Raw genomic sequence first — 27,897 nt, forward strand, 5'->3', positions numbered from 1 at the left:
ATATAAAATAATGGAGTTATAAGAGACTCCCAAGAGCTATCCACACCAACCCCCTGGCATGCAAGAATTCACAATCAAAGCACTCCTGACAAACAGCTATCTAGCCTCTGCTAAAAAATCTCCAGAGAAAGAGACTCCACTACACTCCCAAGTAGCATAATCCATGGCTGAACAGCTCTGACTCTTAAGACAGTATATCCTAACATATAGGTGGAATTAGACGAAATCCACACAACTGTTTGCTTTGTCAAAATTGTACACTCCATCCCTGAGACACTGCAAGGGACCCAAGCTGTTACAAGAAAACAATTCTCCACATAGCAGTCAAAAGCCCAGCTCTCAGAACGGGGTGGGGTGTGTGTGAGACAACAGGAAGTGAAAGAAATCTACTCCTCAGGAAGGAAATCTCTTCTGAAAGAGTTACTCTGGAGTTTCCACAGAAGTTTTCTCACCAATTCTTGTTCCCACAACAAGCCAATTTTTGCAAAATCCAGTTCTCATAGGGACAGAAAGTGAGGTGAAATCTTCTGAACGGGGATGTTAACCTTTTTGCTATCCAAAGGGAAGGGTTGGAGCTACACTTAAAAATGTACTTGTTCTGACTTACAAACAAATTCAACATAAGAACAAACCTATTAAACCAATCTTGTTTTTAAGTTGGGGACTGCTTGTACATACAGTATATATGCATTATATATTATATATAAGATTATATCTATATAAATTATATGAAACTCTTACAAAGGGTTGATTTAATCTCTGGTTTTCTAGTCAAAATGAATGACTGTGTTGCAAAAAGATGTGACTAAAATGTGTGGCAACAACACAAAACCTTTTGAGAGCTCTGGATTAGAGGGGCCAGTGCATAGTCCTTCAAATAACATGGACCTCTGAACGATTGGGCTTCAAGGGTGACAACCCATTGGGAGCCAGTGTAGCTGCTTCAACATAAGAATTGTATGCTCCCTGTAGCCAACCCCAGTTCACAATCTGGCTGCTCCCTTTGGAACAGCTGAAGTTTCCAAATACTCTTTAATAGCAGTTGCATATACAGTGCATTACCATAATTTAAAGATGATGTGACTAAAGTCTGCTCCCTGGGCCAGATGTCAATAGAAACATGTGGAGCTTCTGCACCTAAACTTCCCAAGTTGGAACTAAGAGACACTCAGCCTGCATAGTGTCCTCACCAAGCGCAGGATGCATCCCTCTCCCAAATCCGCCTTGTGTCTTGGACAGTGAATGTGGAGGCTGGAGCACAAAAGCCCCAGCCTCCACATCCACTGCTCAAGACAAGGAGCAAACCAAGATGGGCTCTGCAGTAGCAGGGAACCCCTGGCCCCTCCACTGCTCTTGGGCCTTGGGGCTGAGACAGCGGGAGGACTATCCATCCAAAGCATCTCTCCTACAGTTTCCAGTGAAAATACTGTGCTCCTGTAGTTTGATGGGAGAAGTTTGAAAGAGGACAGGATGGAAGTGTTGGACTTGAGGGAAACTCGCTCTGCTCACCTTCTTTGGAATCAAAAGCTCCCCTGAGCTGAACAGATCACCCACCGACAAGGAAAGAAAGGAAGTCAAAACATTCATTTGTTCCCTATCAGCCTCTGGTGGCAACTTGGAAAATTACATCAAATGTGTACAGACTGAAAAAGATTGGCAGGCCTGATATTTGGTAAAATACTTTCCCCACAGTTTGCTTTACAATGCAGACTGGATTTGTGAAACAAAGGGAGAATGGTGGTGGGAAGAACAAACAAAGCATTTTAGTTTTCCTGTTAGGAAATCTAAATGCTATACATTTTGGCTTCTTCATAGATTTGTTGAAACCGGGAGATCTAATAGATCTTCACGGGGAGATTAAGGATGTCAAATTGCACAATTATCAGGAGCCTCAGAGTTTCAATTTTTTTTAAATGCTTGTTCTGCTTTCATTGAAAAATACCATTTTTGAAAACTGTTGTGTGTGCATAGAATTGCCAGGTGTCCCTTATGACCGCAAATGTTCTGTTTAAGGATTAGAAAACCTTTTCTTTTATGCAGAATGAGCAAAAAGAAGATGTGTTAATGTCACCCCAATGGTTATAGAGGCAGGATTCCTAACTTACGTCATTCCCCTCCTGCCATGCGTGTCTGGAATTCCCTTGTTTTTAGAGTGTTGTTCTTTGCAATATTTTTTGTGCTCCTACTGTCTATGTAGATGAAGAAGTATGCATATGCAGTGCTTGAGCGCACACACTAAAAAAAAGGAGGTGGCCCTCAGAAAACACAGGATTTGCCAGATTTTGGTGATGGGAATATTTTGCTGTGAGGTGTTAGCTGGCTCTGACTGTTTTCTGTCTGCAATTCCCCTGTTTTCAGAGTGTTGTTCTTTATTTAGTGTTCTGATTTTAGAGATTGTATTGTTCTGTTTTATTATACCACAGTAATTTTTATATATTCTGATTTTAGTGTTTTTGAATACTTGCGCGCAGATCCCAGTAGGGTGGCCTTTTGCAGTTGGCAGATTGTAATTTTGTCAATGTCTATTGTTTCCAAATGCCGGCTGAGATCTCTTGGCACGGCACCCAGTGTGCCCATCTCCACCGGGACCACCTGCACTGGTTTCTGCCAGAGTCTTTGAAGTTCAATCTTGAGGTCCTGAAAGCGGCTGAGTTTTTCCTGTTGTTTTTCATCAATGCGACTGTCACCAGGGATGGCAACATCAATGATCCAAACCTTTTTCTTTTCCACAACTGTGATGTCTGGTGTGTTGTGTTCCAGGACTTTGTCAGTCTGGATTCTGAAGTTTATTTATTTATTTATTATTTACATCACTTTTACTCCGCGTTTCTCCCCGAGGGGACTCAAAGCGGCTTACAATAAATAGGCAAAAATTCAATGCCTAAAAACAATGTAAAAACAACAATTCATATAAAACAATCTACAAAACAACAATTCATATAAAACAGATACTATTATAAAATAAAATCACATTATACAAATTTTTAAGCATGTCCAAGATTAGAATCCGTTCATCCAGAAATCCTCAATAAGTCTTCGTACAGGTCATGTAAAGTCCCACAGTATCTTTGTGTGCTCATTTCCCAATACTTTTGCAGGTTTGTGATCCCACCAGTTCTTTACTGCTGGGAGGTGGTACTTGAGGCATAAGTTCCAATGAATCATTTGGGCCACATAGTTGTGCCTCTGTTTGTAGTCTGTCTGTGCGATTTTCTTACAGCAGCTGAGGATATGATCAATGGTTTCGTCGGTTTCCTTGCACAGTCTGCATTTTGGGTCATCAGCTGATTTTTCGATCTTGGCCTTAATTGCATTTGTTCTGATGGCTTGCTCCTGGGCTGCAAGGATCAGGCCTTCTGTCTCCTTCTTCAGTGTCCCATTCGTGAGCCATAGCCAGGTCTTCTCTTGTTAGCTTTCCCTTCAATTTTGTCAAGGAACTTTCCATGTAATGTTTTGTTGTGCCAGCTGTCAGCTCTAGTTTGTAGTGTGGTTTTCTTGTACTGGTTTTTTTGTCTGCTCTGCTTTGAGGAGTTTCTGATTTTTGACTTCAATCAAAGCAGGTTCTTCACTTTACTTTACATATTCTGCCAGGGCATGTTCTTCTTCTTTGACTGCTTGTTTTACTTGTAAGAGTCCTCTGCCACCTGATCTTCTAGGCAGATATAGCCGGTCAACATCACTGCGAGGGTGCAGTGAATGATGAATGGTCATGAGTTATTATTTTTATTATTATTATTATTATTATTATTATTATTATTATTATTACTGATGGTGTTGAGGATGATGATGATGAAGGCGACAATTAGGAGTTTGGATTGCTCATGCAGTACCTCTTCCAAGACATGATTCATGACCCTTTTCATTGTTCGGAAGATACATATGGTCCATGAAACATGATACACCATGGTGTTCTAGAGTTGTTCCACTGCTCCTCCCCCGAACTTGGAGGAGCAAGGACTCTCCAGTAAGACATGCACCCCCACAGAGGCCTAGCACTCCCCCATAGGCCTCACAACCCTGAAAGAAAGAACCTGGCTTTGGAGATAAATGGCACCCCCAAGAGCTTCCCCCTCACCTGAGACATGTAGGGCAACCTTGATGGCATCTAGGAGGTCCCCACGGTCAGTTGGAAGACAGATGGGACAGCAGGAACACTTTCCATAGGGAGAGAGAGGGAAAAAGAGATAAATCAAGATAAAAGAATCAGTGCTTCAATGTTAGTGGTCTTTGCTTCTTTTCAAAACGCTGGTATTTGTCTGTCTGTCTTTCCAAAAGATTTGCATGATGTTTTGAAGGCAACTCTGATGGAATTGTTTCGAAAGTCAAGAGTGACGTTTCTCATGCACTACCATCTTTAAGTCCTCCAAATCTTGGAAGGGACGCAGCAGAGGATCAGCCGAAACTGCTAGTCAGCACTCCTGACCGTCGCATTTACCTGGGTTGACATTTGGAGAGACGGATCCAGGAGCACTCCCAAGCTGCAAACACAGTCTTTCAGGGGAAGTGTAACCCCATCCAGATTAGGACCCTTGAGGACCAGCACCTCTGTTTTGTCTTGATTAAGTTTCCATTAGTTTTTCCTCATCCAGCCCATTTCCTCCTTGAGGCATTCATTCAAAGGTGACACCTTAGCTGAGGATGTTTTTGAAGGTACTAAGAAATATAGTTGGGTGTTATCAGCATTTGATAACACCCCACCCCATGCCGACAGATGATCACTCCCAGCAGTTTCAGGTAAATATTAAAAATAATTGGGGATAGAGTGGCACCTTGTGCAATGCCACATAACAGCTCCTTTTTTGAGGAGCAGCTATCCCCAAACACCACCATCTGGAACCTGCCTGAGAGGTACGACCAGAACCATTGCAGCACATTGTCTCTGATTCCCAGCCCCTAGAGGCATTCCAGAAGAATACCATGGCAATTGTATCAAAAGATGCTGAGAAGTCTAGAATCACCTACAGGGTCACACACGCCTTCACAGCATTAAGATGAGGATCATCCACTGCAACCATGGCAGTCTCAACTCCATATCCCACTCTGAAGCCAGTTTGAAGTGGGCCAAGGAAGTTTGTGTCACCCAAGACTACATGGAGTTGGAGAGCTACCGCCTTCTCAATCAGCTTGCCCAAAGGTCAATCAAAACATATGGGACTTATAGTCATTGGAAGTATCATTGAAATTTCTCTTTTTAAACCCACGTCCCCCTCAAAGGGGAGGACATTTTCAACAGTGGTCAAACTATTGCTTCTTTTAAACAGGATGAATAATTCCCTTCTTGAGAGATGCACTGATAATTTGTTGTAGAGTCTCACTTATCCAGCATTCTGGATTATCCAATGCAGTCTGCCTTTTAGTAGTCGATGTTTTTGTAGTCAAAGTTTTCAATACATTGCGATGTTTTGGTACTAAATTCGTAAATACAGTAGTGACTACATCAGGGGTCCCCAAACTAAGGCCCGGGGGCCGGATGCGGCCCTCTGAGGTCATTTACCTGGCCCCCGCCCTCAGTTTTATAATATATTGTATATACATATAATACTGATAATATTATCATATAATACTGATAATACATATAATACTGATAATATTATATAATGTAATACAATATAACACTAATAATAATACCATATAATAATATTATATTCTATATTACATATAATATTACTAATAATATTACAGTATAGTGGTATAGTTGTTTTATTGCTTTGTTACTGTTATTTGTTTGTTTTATCGGGCCAGGCCCTATGTAAGCCGTCCCGAGTCCCTTCGGGGAGATGGGGCGGGGTATAAAAATAAAGTTATTATTATTATTATTATTATTATTATTATTATTATTATTATTATTATAGTTCAATATAGTAATATATAATGCTAATATTGTGCTATGCTAATAATATAATATATTCTATGTACATATAATTTGTAAGCCACTCTGAGTCCCCTTTGGGGTCAGAAGGGTGTGATACAAATGTAGTAAATAAATGCAGTAAATAAATAAATAATAAATTTTAGACAGGCTCACCCAAAGTCTGAAATGACTTGAAGGCACACAACAACAACAACAACAACAACAACAACAACAACAACAACAACCCTAATTAACTTGACTATCTCATTGGCCAGAAGCAGGACCACACTTCCCATTGAAATCCTGATAAATGTATGTTGGTTAAAATTGTTTTTATTTTTAAATATTGTATTGTTCTTTCATTGTTCTTGCTGTTGTTGTTGTTTTTGCACTACAAATAAGACATTTGCAGTGTGCATTGGAATTTGTTTGTATTTTTTTTCAAATGATAATCCGGCCCCTCAACAGTCTGAAGGATTGTGGACCGGCCCTCGGCTTAAAAAGTTTGAGGACCCCTGGACTACATAATGTTACCTTGTACTGAACTGCTTTTTCTGTCGATTTGTTGTAAAACATGCTGTTTTGGTGCTTAATTTGTAAAATCATAATGTAATTTTACGTTTAAAAGACTTTCTTTAATCCCTCCTTATTACTCAACATTGTCGCTTATCCAACTTCTGCCAGCCCGTTTATGTTGGATAAGCGAGACTCTACTGTATTTGAAAGTGAACTGCATTGCCTCCCTGGACAACCAGCCAAGAGGGGCAGGGATGGAGAAAACAGGTTGTCCTCCTTACGTGCCCCAGCAGTTTGTCCACATCAACAGTATTTAGAACTGAAGCTGATCCAGTGTACAGTCATCCCACTCAGAGTTGCTAGACGCCTCGTTAACAACTTCTGGTCCAATGACTGTCTAAGTCAGCTCTTACGCAAGAAGTTTTATCTGCAACATTGATATTAAAGATGTTAGCAAGGGGTGGAAGATGAGTGGAAACAGAGTAGAAAACACACACAAGACCCTTGCGAGGCAGGCAGGCTTTCATGGCCTCCTTCAGCTGCAGAGTGGGGCAGACTGTCTCATAGGCAAACAGCTGATTCCAGTCCTGAAAACACTGCAGAGTCCTCATCACAGTTTCACAGCCTATGGCCTTGTATAATACCTCATCAGCTTGAATAACCACTCTTTTGAGCTCTGGATGTCATCCAAAACTCCTTTGGAGGTTTATTCTTAATGTAGTTGTTACTCATAACTATATACAGGTCTTCCATTAGTATATGAAGAAACTCACACAAACAAGGATGGCTATAGATTACATATGCAGAAAATCTGAGCAAGGCCTCTAAAAATGGCAGATAGCAAGGCACATGGCAGAGAAGGGAGTTCAACACAGGCCACTCCCATTCTTCCTTCCAGAGGACAGAAAATGAGTCAGCTGTCTGTCTCTCTAGGATCACATCTCTACTCTCTTAACCCTTTCAGTGGACTGTGCTGTGAACACATGTCTGATAAGAACTTGTTTTTCCACACCCTGAAGGTACAGTAGAGCAGGGGTCCCCAAACTACGGCCCGGGGGCCGGATGTGGCCCTCCAAGGTCATTTACCTGGCCCCCGCCCTCCGTTTTATAATATAATATTTTTATATCAGTTTTAATAATATATTATATATACATATAATATTGATAAAAATATTATAATGCTATACATTATAATACTAATAATAATACCATATAATAATATTAAATTATAGGTTATATATTACATATAATATTAGAATACAGTGGTATAGTTCAATATATAGTAATATATAATGCTAATATTGTGCTATGCTAATAATATAATATATTGTTTGTACATACAGCTGCTCTGAGTCCCCTTTGGGGTGAGAAGGGTGGAATATAAATGTAGTAAATAAATAAATGAATAATTTTAGACTCAGGCTCGCCCAAAGTCTGACATGACTTGAAAGCAAACAACAACAACAACAACAACCCTAATTAACTTGACTATCTCATTGGCCAGAAGCAGGTCCACACTTTCCATTGAAATCCTGATAAATTTATGTTGGTTAAAATTGTTCTTATATTCAAATATTGCATTGTTCTTTCATTGTTGTTGTTTTTTGCACTACAAATAAGACATGTGCAGTGTGCATAGAAATTTGTTCATATTTTTTTTCAAATGATAATTCGGCCCCTCAACAGTCTGAAGGATTGTGGACTGGCCCGCTGCTTTAAAAGTTTGAGGACCTCTGCAGTAGAGTCTCACTTATCCAAGCCTCGCTTATCCAAGTTTTCTGGATTATCCAAGCCATTTTTGTAGTCAATGTTTTCAATATATAGTGATATTTTGGTGCTAAATTCGTAAATACAGTAATTACTACATAGCATTACTGCGTATTGAACTACTTTTTCTGTCAAATTTGTTGTATAACATGATGTTTTGGTGGTTAATTTGTAAAATCATAACCTAATTTGATGTTTAATAGGCTTTTCCTTAATCCCTCCTTATTATCCAAGATATTCACTTATCCAAGCTTCTGCTGGCCCATTTAGCTTGGATAAGTGAGACTCTACTGTACGTACAATGCATTACTATCTAATACAAAAGACATCACAGTGAACTACTGAAAGTTCTAGCAATGGCCATCTATTTAGTGTATGTTAATGTTTTTCATATACCGTATATGTATGTAGTGTTGGAGACTTAACTCCTATTGAAATACCAAGTAATACTGAAAGGAACTGAGAAGAACGAATTACCTGAGGAAGATATACCCACAACAAACATCGAAATAAGGAAATACTACCCGGGACACCTTGTAGTAACCTCAGTGACCTCTTAGAACTCTTCTCTGACACTACTACAACTTCTTGGGCAACAAACGGTCCTCCAAGAGACTTAAGATTGTGTTTTTGAACTATTAGACAGATCCTGTCAATATATAGGACCTTGGAATTGCCTTTACTAAAAGGAGATTGATGTCTCCCACTTTAAATTTATATAAATACAGACATTTACTTGAAATAGAGATAAGATTTGTATTTGAATGTTGTATATAAAAGAGATCAACTACATAATAGCATATTTGATGTTCCAATAATCAACAATAACATACTATTGCCTATGTACTCCTTTATATAGATATCTGTGCTGTAAATATATGAAGACAGACAGAAGCAACTTCATGGCAAGTGCATGTTAATCTGCCTATGCAGACAGTATTGTTAACATTATTTTTTAAGTGCATAGGTACTGTATGCAATTTGAAACGGAAATTGTTTTCCAAATAATAACACTGTATATCAAATCAGGTATTGAAACCTGTCTTCTTTCTTTAGTGTCCCATTGCGAAGTGATATTTTTTTGTCAAAATAGGAAAGGCAACATGGCTGAGAAACCTAAGCTTCATTACTTTTATGGAAGAGGTCGAATGGAAACCGTCAGGTGGTTGTTATCTGCTGTTGGAGTTGAGGTTTGTTTTCATCCCCACCCCCACCCCAAAAATACATCATATCATTTTCAGAATTCATTTGGGTTACTGGGTTTTATTGGTTAATTCCTTCACTTTGAATTTGGAAGGGGGCATTTTCAAACTCACCCCTTTACTTTGAGGTTGAGAGAGTGTGTTACTGTCTCAATGTGCTTTCTCCAAAGTTTCAGGGTTTTTAAAAAAACAATAAATCTTGACATTTTACATTATGAAATCACTTGCCTTTTTTGTTTTTTTATTTGCTAGTTTGAAGAACAATTTATCCAGTCAAAGGCAGATCTAGAAAAATTAAAGAAAGGTGTGTATGTCGTCTAAACCTTTAATGTGTCTTCTTGGGTGACTAAACAAATATTTTGGCTTTGTGAAAAATCCTTTAAGATATTAACATAGACATAAAGATTTACAGCCAAATTACTCTATTGTCCCCATCATAGTTAATGGCAAAACATGAATTCATGGTAATGGAGCAGGAGTCTGGTGGATTCTCTGCACAATGTCATGTAAAGAACAAATACACGCCTGTATGTTTTCATATAGGGTTTACTATCCATGTTCTGCATTGTGTACCAAATATGTATATGTGGTTTCATGTCAGAACCAGTTGTTTGCCTTTAAGTTGGGTTTTTTATTGGTTTTATTATTTGTTCAGAGAGATTTTGCCCCTGCTTTCCTGAGGCTGAACGTATGTGGCCTGCCCAAGGTCACCCAATGGGTTTCCATGGCTGAGTGGGGATTCCAATCCTAGTCTCCAGGGTTGTAGTTCGACCCTCATAGATTTACACTATGCTGACTCTTATGCAGAAATAAGGGTGAATATTTTGGAAGTCCTGCATTGGTTATGTGGGAAATAAACCGATTTCTCCCCAATTTTCCTTCCACAAGATGGACTCCTGCTCTTCCAGCAAGTGCCCATGGTGGAAATAGATGGGATGAAGTTGGTGCAGAGCCGAGCCATTCTCAACTACATTGCAGCAAAATACAATCTCTATGGGAAGGACATCAAGCAGAGGGCACTGTGAGCAACATTTCTACATTTAGTTAATGCATGTTTGCTTCTGCTTGCTGTGTAAGATATCGGAAATCTGGTTTGCCGTATGATCTGGGTTGTTTTTGTTTTGATCGTGACAGAAGTGAATTGAAAACATACTAATTTATGAGCCAATACGGTTCAGCTCATTGCCACTGCCACAATTGAAAAGTGCCAGGTAGAGCACTATTTAGACTGGGGCACCTGCTACACAACTGTATAAAATCGAGATTATCTGCTTTGAACTGGATTATATGGCAGTATAGACTCAGATAATCCAGTTCAAAGCAGATAATCTGGATTATCCGCTTTGATAATCTGTATTATATGGCAGTGTAGAAGGGGCCTGGGTTAATTGGAAGCCAAGCATCCTATCTCCAAAGTTCAGCCTCTAGTCTGGGGTGGGCAGGTTGTGCTCTTCTGTTTGCTATTGAACTCCAGTTCTCATTTTGATTTCAAAATCAAGAGATTTTGCGTGTTGCATCCATCAGTACCTAGAGAGGGTTACATGTTACTTACCTTGGCTTCAGACATTAATTTAATCCAAACAAATGGGAATTCAATGCACCTTTCTCAAAAAAAAATTCGTGTCAGGAGCAACTTGAGTCGCTTAAAAACCTTTCCCAATGTTTTGTGTACATTATATGAAAAATTAATTATATGGAAAAAATTAAATGCTATTCCTTTGAAGGAACACAACTTGGACAATATTAAACTGTAACCCTTTACAAGCATTTATGAGTGAGCTGCAGTAAATCCAGTTCATCAGGGTGGCATCCACACTGCAGAGTTATAGCAGAAAGATACCACTTTAAGGGTCATAGCTCCACCCTATGAAATGCTGGGATTATAGTTTCCCAAGATTCTGTAGAACAGCACCAAAAGTAGCGTCAAACTGTTATAATTTTACAGTATAGATAGACTGCAGACCAAAACAACAGAAAGAAGGGTCTTATCCAAGATGGGAATCTTGAGTATTGTGTTTTTCAGTCTTACAGAGCAAACTTTATGGAAAAATTATTAGCAAGCATTGTACTACATTCTCTTTTCTAACAGAATTGATGTGTACAGTGAAGGTGCTTGGGACCTGGGTGAAATGATCATGCAATTACCCTGGAAATACATTGATCCGGAGGAGAGGGAGAAGGAAACAATTGTGATCCTTGAGAAGGCCACTGGCAGATATTTCCCAGTTTTCGAAAAGGTAAGAGGATACTGTGCTATGAGAAAAAGTGGGTTGCTTAAGGTCAACAAATGTTAGCCATTGAAAGTACCATTTGGATTATATTGCAGTATAGACTCATACAGTCCAGTTCAATGTAGTTAATCTGCATTCTGAAACTAAATGATATAGCGGTTTAAATCCAGACCAAGAATACGGGTGTTACACTTTTGTGCAGTTCACCTTCATGTGATTCTAAGAGTTTACCATAACATAAGTGCATGAAAGGAAACTTTGCAAGAATTGAAATAAGAAGAATGTTCAGGCTAATACTTTGTTAAAGTGTTTGATGCTCCTGGCCTACTCTGCTACTGATGTTTGGAGTCCTCCAGTTATCTTATATACCAAACTGCCCATGGAAACAACTGGACACAGTTGTCCAATGCAGAACATTGGTATTCAGTTCAGAATCGTGAAAGTGAAATTGTGCATGGGATACCATTGTGCATGCAGTTGGGCATTTTTGGATGGCATGTATCCATCTGTCCTTGTGGCAATTGGTGGTATGACTCTTTTGGTTGTGCATTCCATTTCACAATGTTGCCATTCAATATAGGAATAGCATAGTACAAACAGAAAATATTAGAACTGGATAAAGGCCACCTAGCCCAACCTCCTACCATTCATGTTGTATGTTCATGGTGTCCAAAACGTGGCAGTGGCTCTTCAAAAACATATGCCAATCCAAATATGAATACTTTGATTTAATGATGCAGTATTCTCCAATGGGTGATCCTCAAAGTAGTACAGCTTTATTGTTTCAGTTTACTATATATGCTTAGAGCAGTGGCTGTCAACATTTGACTCTCTGCACCCTTTGGATTCAACTCCCAGAAGTCCCCTTTAATGTGGCCAATTATAATTTGCAGTCCAAAATACTTGGGAGAAGCAATAACCTGTAGTATTGAAAGCACCTTAAAATATTTCCTACTCTGTAGGTTCTGAAAGATCATGGACAAGATTTTCTGGTGGGGAATCAGCTTAGCAGAGCAGATATCCAGTTGCTTGAGACCATTTTAGCAACAGAAGAGCTGAAGGAGGGTGTCCTCTCCAAGTTTCCTCTTTTAAAGGTAAACAAGCTGTTTTGGCAAGGCATGAAATGGCAGCGCAGTCTTGCAGGGTACCAGGTCCCACGTGTTTTTAGACACTGGAAGATGGTGTGCAAATCCTGTCTAGGTGGATTCACAAAGCTGTGGAAAAGGTTTATGTTCAATGGAGGCAGGGTGGGGAAACTGGCTCTCTAAATGTCAGTTCCCTTAATCCTTTAGCTATGTTGGGCAAGACGTATGAGACAAAGTCTAACACAGTGATAAAACTGAGAAATAAAGAAAATAATAAAATGGGACATAGAATAACAAGTCCCTTGCTAGAATCTATGAACTCATTACATTGGTATGCAACTACAGAAAGTACATAGCAAGGTCATGAGACTTGGCTAACCCCTCCCATTCCCAGTTATTGGTAAGCAGCTGCTACAACCAACTGAGCTCTGTTTCCCTGTTGTTCGAAAAGTGGTTGACTGACATACTCATCCTCTCACATGTGTTCTCTGTCTTGTGCCAGGCAGAAACAGGGCCCTTGTTACAACAAGTGCACACACATTCTGCCCTTGCAACGGAGATAACTTGCACGAGTGGGGGTTGGCACTATCAACCAACTGCTACACAGAGGTTCATCGTTCACTATGGCAGCTGAATAATAAATTGGTGCTGGGGGCATTTCATGGTCTCTACCTCCCTTAAATAGGGAGATATATAGGGATTGTATATGCAGAGCAGTTATAGATGTTCAATTCTTGGTTACACAGGGGACATAATATTTTTACTTTAATCAAAGAGATTAGGATTATTTATTGTCAGAAATACAGTACCTTTTATTTATGCATTTATTGTTTTTTATTGTTAAGTTGTAATGCCGTTATGCAATAGAATTTTTTCTTTGTGTAAAATTCACACACTCCCCCTCTCTCTTTTAGGCTTTTAAAACAAAAATAAGCAACATCTCTAACATTAAGAAATTTCTTCAGCCTGGTAGTCCGAGAAAGCCCCCCCTGGATGAGAAAATGCTGGCAGAAGCTATCAACATTTTCTACTGAGTTGTTCTGCTGAAGATGGCCACCAGTTTACCATTGTAGCTTTGAGAAAAGTGCAGAAATTCTGATTTCAAATAATTCCAAAGGGGTGAAATCATAAGATCCATGTAAATCCACATTACTGAGGCCTCTTCCACACTGCCCCTATATCCCAGGTTCTGATTCCAGATTATCTTCTTAACCCATGATTATCTGACAGTGAAGAGTCATATAATCCAGTTTAAAGCAGATAACCTGGGATCAGATCCTGGGATATAGGGCAGTGTAGAAGAGGCCTGAGAAACTGTCATAATACTTTGTACTATTAGGCCGAAGTGACACCACCCAGTGACTTCAAATCATTCAAAGGGGCTACAATCAAACATGGGTCTGGGTAAATTCTCATAATTGCATTAAGAAACTAATTTAATAACAGAACTGCAAGGTCGGCTGAGGAGAAACTGCCATCATACTGTGTACCATTAACACAAAATAAAATTTTACACCATTACTATTGTAGTTATGCATTTGTTTGACTATTATGAAACATGTCAGATACAGCACAATCACCTTAATAGACTTGACTTTCTGGTAAAAATTTGCATGAATGTGACTGGAAAAGCTCAATGTGCTTCCCCACTGTCAAGAGGCCAGAAAAGTCATGTCTTATACACTGTTTCTCTGTGTATTGGCTATGGTAACACACCCCATTAATTCTTGGGATTTATAATGGGTGGAAGGGTATTCTAATTCTCATACAGAGAACTCAAGTAGGGACTCACTGAACTACAATCGCTGGGATGTCATAGGGTGAAGCCATGATTATTACAAAGGAATAACAATAGTGACACGTGAAAGGTTTTAATGGAATTTTTCTCCATGAGCAGGATCCCAACATCTTCTAGGTTTCTTTACAGCAAGACACCCCAGTTCTTTGAGGCATGAAATTTCAGAGTATCCCCAGCCTATTCAGAATTTAAGGTGTTTTTTTTTCTTGAAATTTATGTACTGGGAACTGACTGGTGTTTTCTGTAATATTTATATTTATTGAGAAAGTTATTACCCCACTGTTTTCCCTGCCTGCAGGGCAGTAAATGCATCCAGTAAATCTACTTGAAGGATTTAGGAGGTTAACATGGACAGCAAGAGCACCTCAACGTTTGCTTCAAAGGTCCTAGAGAAACAGCCCAACTCCCTCAAAATACTGTCAGCGAACACAGTATTTTGCTCTCCTGATTCTTCTTTTCCCCTTACACAACTCACTGTGTGCTGGAAGAAGATGGAAGTTAGATGTTGCCTCTTCTTGAAGCTGGAACAATTCCTTGTTAGTGTGACTGTGTGCCTTCTAGTCGTTTTCAAGTTATGCCAAGCCTGTTGTGAAGTTGCATAAGGGTAAGAGTGTGTGATGTGGCTGAGACCTACCAGTGGCTAACCGTTGTGAAGCTTCTCTCGTAATACATTTTCAAAGACAGAAAAATCTGGTAGTGGCTTTCTTGTTGTTTCTTTCTCTTTCTCATCAGCTTGTTTGATGGACAGCCTCATGATCATTTCACTTGATTCAAAAGCGCCTTTACGATACATATAAATTCTGTAAAGAGAGAGAGAGAGCTCCAATGATGCTGTCTAGCAAGTATGCCACCTAGTTTTCTTTAAATGGTGAAATACACAAAACTCATAGTATTATAACTCTGTAGTGTGGATGAACCTCTGATGAATTGAATTCAATGCATTTTACTCAGATATGTTGTCCACATTGCATTCCTTTACATTAAGAGCATTTAAAAAAATCACACTCATAATTTATATTCATATAACTCACACAAAGCACTGAAAAAGGTGAATTAAATTTCCAAAATTAAATTAAATGCCCAAAATTGGACAAAGTATTCCAGGTGAGGTCTAACCAACGCAGAATAGAGAGGCACCATTATTTCCCTCGCTCTAGACACTATATTCCTTTTGATGCAACTCAAAATCCCATTGGCTTTCTTTGTTGCTGAATCACACTATGGGCTCATGTTCAACTTCTTGTCCATGAAGACTCCATCATTTTCAGATGTACTGTTGTCAAGCCAGGCATCACGCATCCTGTATCTGTGCATTTCATTTTTTTCTGCATAAGTGAACAAATCTTATGCATTTGTAAGGACAAAGCTTACATTTGTCATTGTTGAAAGGTGTTTTATTTTTAACCGACTTGGGCATTTTTTTAAGGGATCCACTGGGGCTCTTTAACAGCGCTCCATGCAGTCATGCCGGCCACATGACTTTGGAGGTGTCTATGGACAACGCTGGCTCTTCAGATTAGGAATGGAGATGAGCACCAACCCCCAGAGTTGGATACAATTAGACTTAATGTCAGGGGAAAACCTTTTCCTTTACCTACTGGGGCTCCTGGAACTTATCCCTTCTGGATTAGAGCAGAGCTTTGCAAATGGAGTGTCGGGATACATGACACTCCATTTGTGTTACCAGTAGTCATCCAGCCTCAGTTTGAAAACATCAAGACAAGGAAATTCCACTGGAAGAAAACCCAAAGGGTATCTAGTCCTGCCCCCTTCAGCCAAGAAGAAACGCACAGTCAAAGCACCCTTGGATAGACATTCATCTTCTGTTTAAGAAACCTCCAAAGAGGTTTAATGCTATAGAAGTATTGTGCTGGTGCTCTTCAAGCATAGATACTGTTATAACATTTATAATTTGCACAATTTGTTGATTGAGTTGTAGTAGTTACTACTAAAACAGGTGCACGCTGTGCTCCTGTGGTTTGCTGGGTGAACTTTGGAAGATAACATGATGGAAGATTGGGAATGGAGGGAAACAGGTAGAAAAAATTGCAAGCCTGATAGTAACTTTCCACGCAATTTGTTTTGTAATTTCATAGCTGTTTCCATTTTCTCTCTCTATGTAATAAAGAGTAACTACTCGAATATTACAGGCTGGATTTATGAAAGGAGGGGAGAATGGTGATGTGGGGGAACTATACAACAGTAACTGTCTAGTTTTCCTGTTAGAAAATCTAAATGCTCTATGTCTTTTGCTTTTTTATAGATTTGATGAAACTGTGAGGTTTCATAGATCCTCAAGAGGAGATTAAGTATGCCAAATTGCACAGGTATCAGGAATCTCTATGTGACTATGCAGAATGAACATAGAACAAGAAGGGGTAGAAATTTCACTCCCTTTGTTATAGGGGCAGAATCACTACATCTCACTCACTTATTCTGTCTTTCCTCTCTTGCTATATCTGATGTCACGGGTTTGATCTGGGAAGTGCTCTTTCATGTCTTGGTCAGGAGGGCAGATGGGGAGTGAATGGAATGCTGGGAGGGTGACTGACAGCCCATCGGAAGAACAGTTGGTGGTCGACAGTTGGTGCCGTGAAGTCGCCATGACAGAACAGGGATACGGAAGAAGGAAAGAGCGAATGAAGGGCTACGGCAGAGGGCTTGGGGGCCCTTTCGAGTGAGTCTCCTTTCCTACTAGAACGGTAGTGCCTATGAAAGACATTCAAGTGAGATGTCTGTCTTTTCTTCCCGCTTGGAGGAAAGACCACTGCAGAACGGCCACCATCTTCAATGCAACAGGGTCTCCCATATCATCTTCCCCAAAACTCACCTTTCCTTTGGGAGGCATTTCCTTCCACCAGCCAGAAGCCACGGGCATCTTTGCCATTTTGGGAGATGGTAGCATCGCTCCACTTCTCCAAGTACTCATCCACTTTAAGAGGGAAAACTTGGAGCTGGACAAGAAATCACCAGAAAAGAAAAAAGGAAAGATGCCAAGAAAGCATCAACCATCCACAAGAGGCAAGAAAGAACAAGCATAGACTGTGGATGAAAGAGACTTCACTGAGGGAGTGAAGAATAAAACAGAGAAGGCAAGGCATATCAGGTGGAAGGACAACAAGAAGAGATGACACAACTAGGGATGAGAGAAACTCGGGAAGAATGGAGCATTTCAAACAATTAAAACAGGAAATCCAAGCTGACCCTGTCAGAAAGGGAAGACCTCTTCAAGAAGAGGGGAAGAAAATCACTGCTCCGACAGCAGACATAATCAAAACAGCAGGAGAAGCTTTGGAAATATGTCTAAGACATGAAGAAAAGCTCCATAATATGCAGGGAGTGATTCAACAACTAAAAAAAACAAGCTGAATGATCAAATAAACCGAGTCAAACTTCTTTCCCTTGAAGATTGTGGGACGGAACAGCGACAGGACTTTGGTGATGACAACGAGACAAGAATTGACTGCCATTTGTGCCCAGGTGGGACTGAAAACCCCTGACTGCGGAAAAACAAAAGCACAGATGGCTGCTACTGTTGCTGCAAGTTTGAAGAGGAATCGCTAATGGAAAAGGCCACAGAAAAGAAGGCTCCATCTTGAAGAAAAACAACTATCAACAGAACAATGTCTAGAAATTAATGGGGAGTCGATGTTAGTGATAAACAAAGGGGATTAAGGCTATTCTCTCTTTTTTCTCTATTTTTCCTTTCTTTTTTCTTATCTTTCTTTCTTTCTGTTATAATGTATATAATGTCAAATCAAATGAAATAGACATGACAAAAAGTTAGAAGTAGAAGGTCACAAAATAGAACCCACAAAGCAAACAGGAAGCAAAAGGTAACAAACAAAGGCCATCACCATGCTCACACAAAGAACAAAAACAATGTGAATTATCGATAGTTACAGATACATTATGGGGGAGGGTCAAATTAGCTGCAACCCTAAGCATCAATCATTGATACAGCAATGCCAAGAAATTAATGGGGACTTCAATGCTTGTGATAAACAAAGGGGATGAAGGCATTTTTCCTCTATTCCTTCCTTTTCTTTTGTCTTACTCTTTGTTCTGTTATAAAGTATATAATGTAAAAGTAGTTATTAAGTTAATCATACTATTCCTTTAGTAATTAATATGGTATACCATATTAACTTGAGGACAATGCGCAAGTTTTCCGGCTACCTTACTTCGCTAATATCAGGGTACATTAGACAAAATAAGGGAAAGCTCTTACTTTTGTAAACTGCAGGGAGCTTGGTGGTAGATACCACACTTTCAAGGAACATGTTTAGCTGCAATTTCCCTTCATTTGCAGTTATGTTGGATATGACTGATAGGAGACACAACCTCTGGAGGGTCTTACATTCTTCATCCTTGACCTCCTAGCTAATTGGGTGGGTTCTTCTCTATGACAAAAGGTGGTATATCAGAGCAGTCTGTTTATAAAAGAATAATCATAAACAATCGCTAGTGCCGAGTATGATGGTCTTCCAGGGGCAGAGTCTTGGTGGTGGGTCCATTCTGGATCCGCACGGTCTTTCACAGTGAGGACATACATTTCTCGACAAGGGTTTGCTTGAGGCGCCTTCTTCCTCTTTGCACATTTCTCTCATTTGTGCCTCTTCAAAATCCACAGCACTGTTGGGAATAGCTGGCCTCTAGTCAGAAGGCTCCAGGGCCAGGGCTTCCCAGTTCTCGGTGTTTATGTCTCACTTTCTGAGGTTAGCTTCAAGGTCATCTTGAAATCTCAGTGCTGCCCACTGACCTTCCATTTTCCGTTCTTACGCTGAGAGTAAAGGAACTGCTTTGGGAGATGGTGATTAGGCATTTGGACAACGTGGCCGGTCTGGTGAAATTGATGGTGGAGAATCATGGCTTCGATGCTGGTGATCTTTGCTTCTTCCAGAATGCTGACGTTTGTCTACCTGTCTTCCCAAAAGATTTGCAGGACTTTTTGAAGGCAACGCTGATGGAATTGTTCCATAAGTTCATTTTCATGGTTTCCTCCTTTCTGTTAAAATTGTCCACATGCTTGTGGATTTCAATGGCTTCTCTGAGTAGCCTGACATGGTGGTTGTTAGAGTGGTCCAGCATTTCTGAGTTCTCAAATAATATGCTGTGTCCAGGTTGGTTCATCAAGTGCTCTGTGATGGCTGGCTTTTCTGCAGTGCCTTTCATGTTCCTTGTTTCGTGTTTGGGCAGCGCTGTGCTTGGTGGTCCCTCTGTAGACTTGTCCACAGCTGCATGGTGTATGGTAGACTCCTGCAGAGGTGAGAGGATCCCTCTTGTCGTTTGCTGAACATAACATTTGTTGGATTTTCTTAGTGGGTCTGTAGATAGTTTGTAGGTTTCAACAGAAAGAAGGAAACAATGAACGAACAAAACCTGGCTACCAGGTGTGTTGTTCCAGTGGTCCAGCATTTGTTTGACAACAAACATGTCAGACTACACAGAGAAGCTATTGAAATCCACAAGCATATGGACAATTTCAACAGATAGGAGGAAACCATGAAAATGAACAAAATCTGGCTGCCAGTATTAAAAAAGAACTCTCAAATCAGGACAGTAAATAAAGAACAACACTCAGAAAACAGGAGAATTCCAGACAAGAAACAATCAGGGCCAGCTAACACCTCCCAACAAAGGATTCTACCAACCAGTTGGCAGCCAGGCCTTGAAGCTGCAAGGCCATTCAATGCTAATCAAGGTGATTAATTGTAACATTTACACTTGCCTGAGACAGACAAGAGTTCTTTCTCCCACCCTGTACATTCCACAGCAGGCCCGTGGCCAGGATTTTGATTCGGGAGGGGCTGGGATTTTGGTTCGGGGGGGGGGGGCTGAGCCTGGGGGAGAGAGGGTCTACCCTAGCAAACCTTTTGTATCGTTATCCCAATACCCCCATGCATATGGGTTATATTGAGCATGGTGATCAGATCATGATATGGATAAACATAACAGTTTAAATAATAAATGTAAGGCCTTCTCGCAGACCACCCTGAGAATTTCGGGGGGAGGGGGCTGAAGCCCCTCAAGCCCCCCCCCCCCCCCCCGCTACATGCCTGTTCCACAGATATATAAACCCCACTTGCTTAGTTTCCAACAGACCGCACAGCCTCTGAGGATGCCTGCCATAGCTGCGGGTGGTGTTGGGAATCATCCTGGACTACTCAAATCTAGATGTAGTTAGATAGATGATAGAGTTAGAATGAGAAAATCCTTTCCCTGTTTCCAAAGCATGCATAGACAGGCTTTACTGTGTTTCACTCTATCCTGTTTACGTCACATCCCTTACTTTGAAGTTAGTAGAAATGTGAATCTTCAGGGGCACTAACTTCTCATTGGTCAGAATGTCTTTTATGGCCCCAATAAACTGGACCATGAGGTTGGAACCATTTTGGTTCTCTCTTCTCCCTTTGTTCTTCTAGCTAACAAGAAGCATCTTGCTGTCTCTCCTGGCAAAATGTAACTATTTAGATGTTTGTTATTTTTCCTTACAAACCAGTCTAGAGTAGACTAGACAGCTCCCAAGCCTTTCTATCTACAATGGAGTTCTTTTTACCTGAATAAATACTTTTTGAACTTTTACTGAGACTCTGCAGTCCATTGCAATCTTAAATGGTCAAAGGCTTCTCTTTGCTCGCCCCATGTAAGTAACTGGGCCCGGGCTGTGGCGCAGGCGGGAGAGCAAGCCAGTGCAATTAACTGCAATGAATCACTCTGACCAGGAGGTCATGAGTTCGAGCCCCGCTCGGAGCCTATGTTTGTTTGTCTTTGTTCTATGTTAAAAGGCATTGAATGTTTGCCTATATGTGTAATGTGATCTGTCCTGAGTCCCCTTCGGGGTGAGAAGGGCGGAATATAAATGCTGTAAATACAGTAGAGTCTCACTTATCCAACATAAACGGGCCGGCAGAATGTTGGATAAGCGAATATGTTGGATAATAAGGAGGCATTAAGGAAAAGACTATTAAACATCAAATTAGGTTATGATTTTACAAATGAAGCACCAAAACATCATGTTAGACAACAAATTTGGCAGAAAAAGTAGTTCAATATGCAGTAATAAAATGTAGTAATAACTGTATTTATGAATTTAGCACCAAAATATCACGATATATTGAAAACATTGACTATAAAAATGCGTTGGATAATCCAGAACGTTGGATAAGTGAGACTCTACTGTAAATAAATAAATAACTGTTGCATTTGAAAGCTTTTGCTTTTGCTACTCTGCTGATTTTTGGTGGAATCTCCCCCACAGAGGGTTAAATTGAGTCTAACCGCTCAAAGATTACCACAACAGGCAGAACGTCAGGAGAGAATGCTTCTGGAACATGGCCAGACAGGCCAGGAAACTCACAGCAACCCAGTGATTCCGGCCATGACAGCCTTCGACAACCTCTCAAGAGAGACTGCACTGCGGAATGAATGCTAGGGAATAATGGGAGTTGTGGTTTGGTGAGGCACCAGGGAAGGCTCAAGGCCTTGTAAATAGTAATACTGTACTCCAGTTCTCAGGGCTCCACAGCACTGAGCCATAGCAGGGTCACCCTGCGTTCACTCTACAGTGCAGGTGGGCCCTCTTTCCCGCTCTGCCTGAGGGAAGATGTCCTTTCCCGCCATGGCTCCTCCTCCTCCTCCCATGGCGGGCGGGCGGGCGGGAGGGCTTGAGGAAGGGCTGCTGAGGCGGGAGAGAGGCCTCCTCCTCCTCCGCCTGCTTTTGGGCCCATGGCGGCGTCGGAGGCCGGTTCCCGGGGCTGGCCTCTCCTCTGGCCCCGGCTGCTCCTCCTGGGGGACTCCATCACCGAGGTAGCCAGCCCGCAGCCCTCCCCGCCCCTCTCCCCGCCATCCTTCTGGGCCCCCTCCTTCCCTTCTCTTCCCGCCCATTGAGGGCTCCTGCATTGAAGGGGGATCGTCTTTCTGTGCTTCAGGGATCGAGAGGGGCTTCTTTGCTGACATTCGGGGTGCTACCTTGATTAGCACTGAATAGCATCTTCAAAGCCTGGCTGCTTCCTGCCTGGGGGCCCTTCCACACAGCTCTATGTCCCAGAATATCAAGGCAGAAGATCCCACAATATCTGCTTTGAACTGGGTTATCTGTGTCCACATTGCCATATATCCCAGTTCAAAGCAGAAAATGTGGGCTTTTATTCATCTGTGTGGAAAGGGCCTGGGGGAAGGCTTTTTTTGGGAGGTGTGTTGTTAGAGAGTGGTTCAGAATTTCTGCGTTGAAAACCACCATGTCGGACTACACAGATAAACCATTGAAATCCACAAGCATGTGGACAATTTCAACAGAACGGAGGAAACCATGAAAATGAACAAAATCTGGCTTCCAGTATTTAAAAAACTCTAAAATGAGGACAGTAAATAAAGAACAACACTCTGAAAACAGGGGAATTCACGACAGGAAAGAATCAGAGCCAGCTAACACCTCCCAACAAAGGATTTCCCCCAGAGAGGAAGCAGCCAGGCTTTGAAGCTGCAAGACTTTTCAGTGCTACTCAAGGTGATTAATTACAACATTTACACTGGCCTCCAACAGGCAAGAGTTCTTTCTCCCAGAATGGACCTTCCACAGATATATAAACCCCACTAGTTTATATAGTGGAACTACAGCATTGAGCCAGGGCAGTTCAAGTCATGCCAAACTGCATTTATTCTGCAGTGTAGATGCACCTTATGTCATTTCCATGCATTGTCATTTTATACACATGTGCCTTCAAGTTAACGACACTATTAGGATCTCATCACACCAGAGCATGGATCCATTTTAATTCCTGTTACTGCCCACTGCAGAATTCTGGGGCTTGTAGTTTAGGGAGGGGGCTTTAAACTGCTCAGCCAGGCAGGTCCTGGGTCTCACTAAACTACAAGTCCTAGTATTCTTCAGGAGGTAGAAACTGGATTTAAAGCAGATCCATTTTTTAAATCATGTCAGAAGCTAATTGAGAATATACTGCAAGTCGTTTCTGGTGTGAGAGAATCAGCTGTCTACAAAGATGTTGCCCAGGGATTTGTTACCATCCTGTGGGAGGCTTCTCTTATGTTTCAGCATGGGAAGCTGGGGCTGACAAACAGGAGCTAACCAATATCTGCTTTGAACTGGAATATATGACAGTGTGGACTCAGATAATCCAGTTCAAAGCAGATATTGTGAGATTGTTTTGCCTTGATTTTCTGGGTTATATGGCTTTGTGGAAGTGCCCTGGGTTATCTGAGTCCACACTGCCATATATTCCAGTTCAAAGCCGATAATGTGGGATTTTATTCAACTGTGTGGAAGGGGCCTTAGTGTAATGGGACTTAGGCATCCATGGATTTTATTATCCACAGGGGTCCCTGAACCAAACCTCAGCAGATATGGAGGGCCTGGTCTATAAAATGTAGCGCATTTCTGTGAGCCATTTTTGAGACCCATAATGCTGTAAAAACCACTTGCTCCCTGATTAGCTGGGTAAGGCATCACAACTGTAAATGATATTTGCTCTGAATGGAAATCTTAGTCAGTGTTTATTATTTTCTTTCTAGTTTTCCTTCCAAGAAAACGGATGGGGGGCATCACTTGCTCACAGATTAGCCAGGTAAGGTATTCTCAAAATGTCTGGTTTTTTATGTTTTCAAATTTCTCTGAAGAATAGTTAAGATGGATAAACTACCTGTGTCTAAGAACAAACATAGTTATTTTGAGACACAATATCCAAAGCATCAGTGTTGTTTTCCTTTCTGTTTCTGTTGTGGACATAGGCTGGAAATGTCATTTCCTCTCTTTTTCAATATGAACCAAGGTATTATTTTTAAAGAGATCATTGCATGACATGAAAGAAAAAGATTCCAGTGAGAGAAAGTTCCACACAAATTTTTGAGTGCCAAAATAGAATCCACTGCAAAGAAGAAAGATTCAGGTTGCAACTTAACAAAGTTTAAGGCAAAATGAGAAAGATTTCTGCAGCAAAGTTTGGGATTAAAATTCTTTTTCAGTTCACTGGCACTCTCTAGAGAGAACATACGATTGCACTAGAACAAAAAGACATCAGAACAGTTTCTAATGTTTTAAAATAGGGAGATTTTTGAGATAAAAAATGTGTATTCATTTCAGAAAGTGTGACGTCGTGAATCGTGGACTCTCTGGCTACAACACACGATGGGCAAAAATTGTCCTTCCAAGGCTAGTCTGTAAAGATTCTAATGCTAAGAATACCATTGCTGTAACAGTCTTCTTTGGAGCCAATGACTGTGCTTTAAAAGGTATAGCATATTTTAATCTTTATTTTATTGTTTTTTTATTCTTGTATTTTTTAAATTCTTTTTTGACTATTTCATGACATTTGTATTATGTTATGTCAGATCCTTGAAAGCCTAAACACTAATGTCAGTTAGCTGAACTAAGGAAACATTATTAAGGTTTCAGGCCTCCATGTATGGACTAGCTTTTGTTTGAAGAATGTAAGGTCAGGCCAATTGTGTGCAACAGTCAAAAGGAGCTGTCTTTGAAAAGCATTTGGAAAAGCTGCCATATTTTGACTCTGGTTTTTAAGCAAAAAGCAATGCAATATATTAATCTGAAGAAGTGGATGGGATAATAACATGGAAGGTCCTTACACACTTCCCATTTCTTATCCCTCTTATTTCAGCCAAAAATGTGTGCGTTCGGGTGGGGATAGGCCTCTCTTGTGTGTGCGAATTGTTCCCATGCAGATTATTTTAATACTTATGTAAAATAACATTTGTCTAGTGTGATTATTTAATTACATTTGTCCAGTGTGATTATTTTGTTTCTTCTCTTGAAAGTATTGCTCGATACTATTAGCTTATGGATGCGCATCTATGTTCATGCCTAGTTACAATGTAGGAAGCTAACATTAGAATCTCACTTCAGTTAAAACTGTTTTCCTTGAATAGATGTGAATCCAAAACAACATGTCCCACTAGAAGAATATGCTAGCAATTTGAAAAGCATAGTCCAGTACCTCAAGTCTGTGGACATTGGAGAGGATAAAATTATTCTGGTGACGCCACCTCCGCTCCATGAAGCTGCTTGGGAGAAAGAATGCATTGCCAAAGGTAAGTGAGCCCTATTTGTAATTGAGCCCTATTTTGGATTAAAATATTTTAAAAAAAATACTTGAGCACAAAAAGAAATCCCAAAACACATTTCATTATATCCTGAGTTTTCTTCCAATTTCAGTTTGGTTTCTCAGGTTTTAGTCTCTTATTTATTCTATGCAGGTGACAAACTGAACAGGCTCAACTCTATCACTGGGGAATATGCCAAGGCCTGTGTTAAAGTGGCTGAAGACTGCGGAACTCCTGTCATTGATTTGTGGACTCTGATGCAGAAAAATAGCCAGGTAGGCTCTCTGGGAATGGCGATGACACACATCACAAAGCACTGATGCTCAAGCATTCGAGGAATAAATATGATATGGTAATATGGCTTGAATCAAAGCGTATGCAAAAGGTGTCAGTGGATGAATCTAACTACACATGCATTTTAACACTTTATAATTCATATTTTAATAGAGTTTAATAGAGTTTTTAATTGACTTGGTATTGTTTATTGTTTTATTGATTTTGTTACTGTTTTATTGAATGTGTTTTGGGGCAATGGAATTTTGCCAAGCTGCCCTGAGTCCCTTCGGGTAAGAAGAGTGGGGCAAAAATGATGTAAAATAAATAAATTAATTAAGGGCTTTTTATCATTTGTTTTGTAGGAGTTTGTTATCTGGCTGCCATAGTTTGAAGCTAGCTTTGAACTCCATTAAGTGGTCAGTGTAGATGGGATCTGAGGTGCTTATGCCTTCAATTGGAGGAAGATTTTTGTTTTAAAAATCATAGTACACTTTCAACAATTGACCGGTGTTTTAGCGTTATAAGCTGCCTTCAGTCCTGTACCAGGAGAAAAGTAGGATATAAATGGAATGAATGAATACTAGTAGCTACCTGAAGAGTGTGCTTTAGCACAGCAGGTTAATCACCAAGCTGCAATCAGTCTTGCCAACCGGAAGGTTGACAGTTCGAAGCCTTGGTCAGGGTGAGATCCTGACCTCTAGCCCAGCTTCTGCCTACCTACCGTAGCAGTTTGAAAACAAATAATAATAATATCTTTATTTATATCACGTTTTTCTCCCTCATGGGACCCAAAGTGGCTTACAACATATGAAAATCACATAAACATCAATCAGAATACATCAATAATAAATATAAGCATTATAAATTAAGCAAATTAAGAAAACAACTACAAATGTGAGTAGATAAATGGGAACCGCATTAAAGCGGGGAGGTATTTAGGCTTGGCATTTCAATCAGAAAAAGGAGGAAGTTTACAAACAAAGAAAGCTCTTCAGCAGGGAGATGGAGCAACAGCACCCCTGGTGGCCAGAACCGAGCATAGCCTCCAAAGATGCCAAAAGATGGGAAAGCCTATATATATATATATATATATATATATCTGTTGTCTGTCTTGTCATTGTTATAATTGGCATTGAATGTTTTCCATATATGCATTCTGTGATCTGCCCTGAGTCTCCTTCGGGGTGAGAAGGGCAGGATATAAATAGTGAAATAAATAAATATAAAAATAAAAATAGTGAAGAAAATTGAAAAAATATTCAAAATATCACTTCAAGTGAATATAGATTTGATGCTAATAGGAGTATTAGGCAACAAGATCAACGTAAAGAAAATTGTTTAAAACCATGATTTTAGCAGGACTGGCAGTAATAGCATAAGGTTGGGAAGATGAAAAAATGGACAATGGAAAACTGGAATAATTGCCTTTATGTTCAGGTTCAATCTGACATTATAGTATGTTTAATTCAGGACAATACGCAGAAGGGTAAAATAAGAGGAATTAAAATGGCTGGTTTATATGGAATCGATAAAAAGCAGCAATGGCAATATTGTACAGAAACTAAGAAAATTATGCTCATGGTTAAAGATATAGAGGAAATATGTGATGGGTGGTCTGGTTGGGAGGATTTCAACTATGAAAAATATCCCTCCACACCTGAAGAAAATTGTCAGAACAGTTCACAATATGCTTTTTTTATTCTCCATTTTAGGATTTTAGCAACTATCTCTCTGACGGTCTCCATTTATCAGGGGAAGGAAATAACTTCCTGGCAAGCCAGCTTTGGTCACTCCTGGAAAAAAGGGCCTCTGCACTCCCGGTGCTTCTCCCTTATTGGCGTGACGTGGATCATCTCAATCCTGAATCTACCTTCCAGGGGAACCCTCATGACTAAGAAGAGCAGCAAATACTGACTCTTCTGCAGATGGCAATAGTGTCTGTAGACATATAGAACATTTCACTTTTTTATTATTAAAGTCCATCAACACTGTCTTATGAAACAGTACTATTCACACAGCAATGATGGGTGGTTTTGGTTGGGGATCATAGCAGCTGAAGTTTGCATATGGCTGGAGGTTTCATGGGTGGGGGAAG

General features: G+C 40.3%; 2 protein-coding genes and 1 long non-coding RNA gene across 4 annotated transcripts in view; 2 read left to right on the plus strand and 1 right to left on the minus strand.

The window, feature by feature from the left end:
* Positions 1-20,165, minus strand: part of LOC134299759 (uncharacterized) — a 25,850-nt gene extending 5,685 nt beyond the window's left edge. Inside the window, exons 1-3 of the long non-coding RNA XR_010007001.1 lie at positions 16,882-20,165; positions 15,085-15,250; positions 4,076-4,154 (exon numbers count right to left, since the gene is read on the minus strand). This is a non-coding gene — a long non-coding RNA (uncharacterized LOC134299759). The remainder of the gene's footprint in view (positions 1-4,075; positions 4,155-15,084; positions 15,251-16,881) is intronic.
* On the plus strand, positions 7,335-14,173 carry LOC100559708 (glutathione S-transferase A1). The gene is made up of 7 exons (XM_008117648.3): positions 7,335-7,386; positions 9,228-9,324; positions 9,589-9,640; positions 10,225-10,357; positions 11,426-11,573; positions 12,530-12,661; positions 13,567-14,173. The coding sequence occupies exons 2-7, from the start codon at positions 9,238-9,240 to the stop codon at positions 13,684-13,686; spliced, it is 672 nt and encodes a 223-aa protein (XP_008115855.1). The 5' UTR covers positions 7,335-7,386; positions 9,228-9,237; the 3' UTR covers positions 13,687-14,173.
* A 1,939-nt stretch (positions 20,166-22,104) lies between the features above and the next one.
* On the plus strand, positions 22,105-27,793 carry iah1 (isoamyl acetate hydrolyzing esterase 1 (putative)). 2 transcript variants are annotated; one of them, XM_003215406.4, is made up of 6 exons: positions 22,105-22,259; positions 23,982-24,034; positions 24,550-24,698; positions 25,353-25,514; positions 25,680-25,801; positions 27,515-27,793. In XM_003215406.4, the coding sequence occupies exons 1-6, from the start codon at positions 22,179-22,181 to the stop codon at positions 27,695-27,697; spliced, it is 750 nt and encodes a 249-aa protein (XP_003215454.1). In that variant the 5' UTR covers positions 22,105-22,178; the 3' UTR covers positions 27,698-27,793. The 2 variants fall into 2 exon arrangements, with proteins under 2 accessions (XP_003215454.1, XP_016852107.1); XM_016996618.2 differs by having other exon boundaries at positions 22,122-22,259; positions 24,554-24,698.
* The last annotated feature ends 104 nt before the right edge of the window (positions 27,794-27,897 follow it).

Source organism: Anolis carolinensis, chromosome 1 (assembly GCF_035594765.1).
Source record: "Anolis carolinensis isolate JA03-04 chromosome 1, rAnoCar3.1.pri, whole genome shotgun sequence".
Classification (NCBI taxonomy): Eukaryota; Metazoa; Chordata; class Lepidosauria; order Squamata; family Dactyloidae; genus Anolis; species Anolis carolinensis.

Bases quoted from the DNA above. Each gene is read 5' to 3' on its own strand.
- iah1 (XM_003215406.4), top strand. From the start codon at position 22,179: ATGGCGGCGTCGGAGGCCGGTTCCCGGGGCTGGCCTCTCCTCTGGCCC. The intron at 25,515-25,679 runs GTAAGTGAGCCC...TATTCTATGCAG, and splicing joins GAAAGAATGCATTGCCAAAG to GTGACAAACTGAACAGGCTC. The intron at 25,802-27,514 runs GTAGGCTCTCTG...TCTCCATTTTAG, and splicing joins TGATGCAGAAAAATAGCCAG to GATTTTAGCAACTATCTCTC.
- LOC100559708 (XM_008117648.3), top strand. From the start codon at position 9,238: ATGGCTGAGAAACCTAAGCTTCATTACTTTTATGGAAGAGGTCGAATG. The intron at 10,358-11,425 runs GTGAGCAACATT...CTTTTCTAACAG, and splicing joins GACATCAAGCAGAGGGCACT to AATTGATGTGTACAGTGAAG. The intron at 11,574-12,529 runs GTAAGAGGATAC...CCTACTCTGTAG, and splicing joins ATTTCCCAGTTTTCGAAAAG to GTTCTGAAAGATCATGGACA.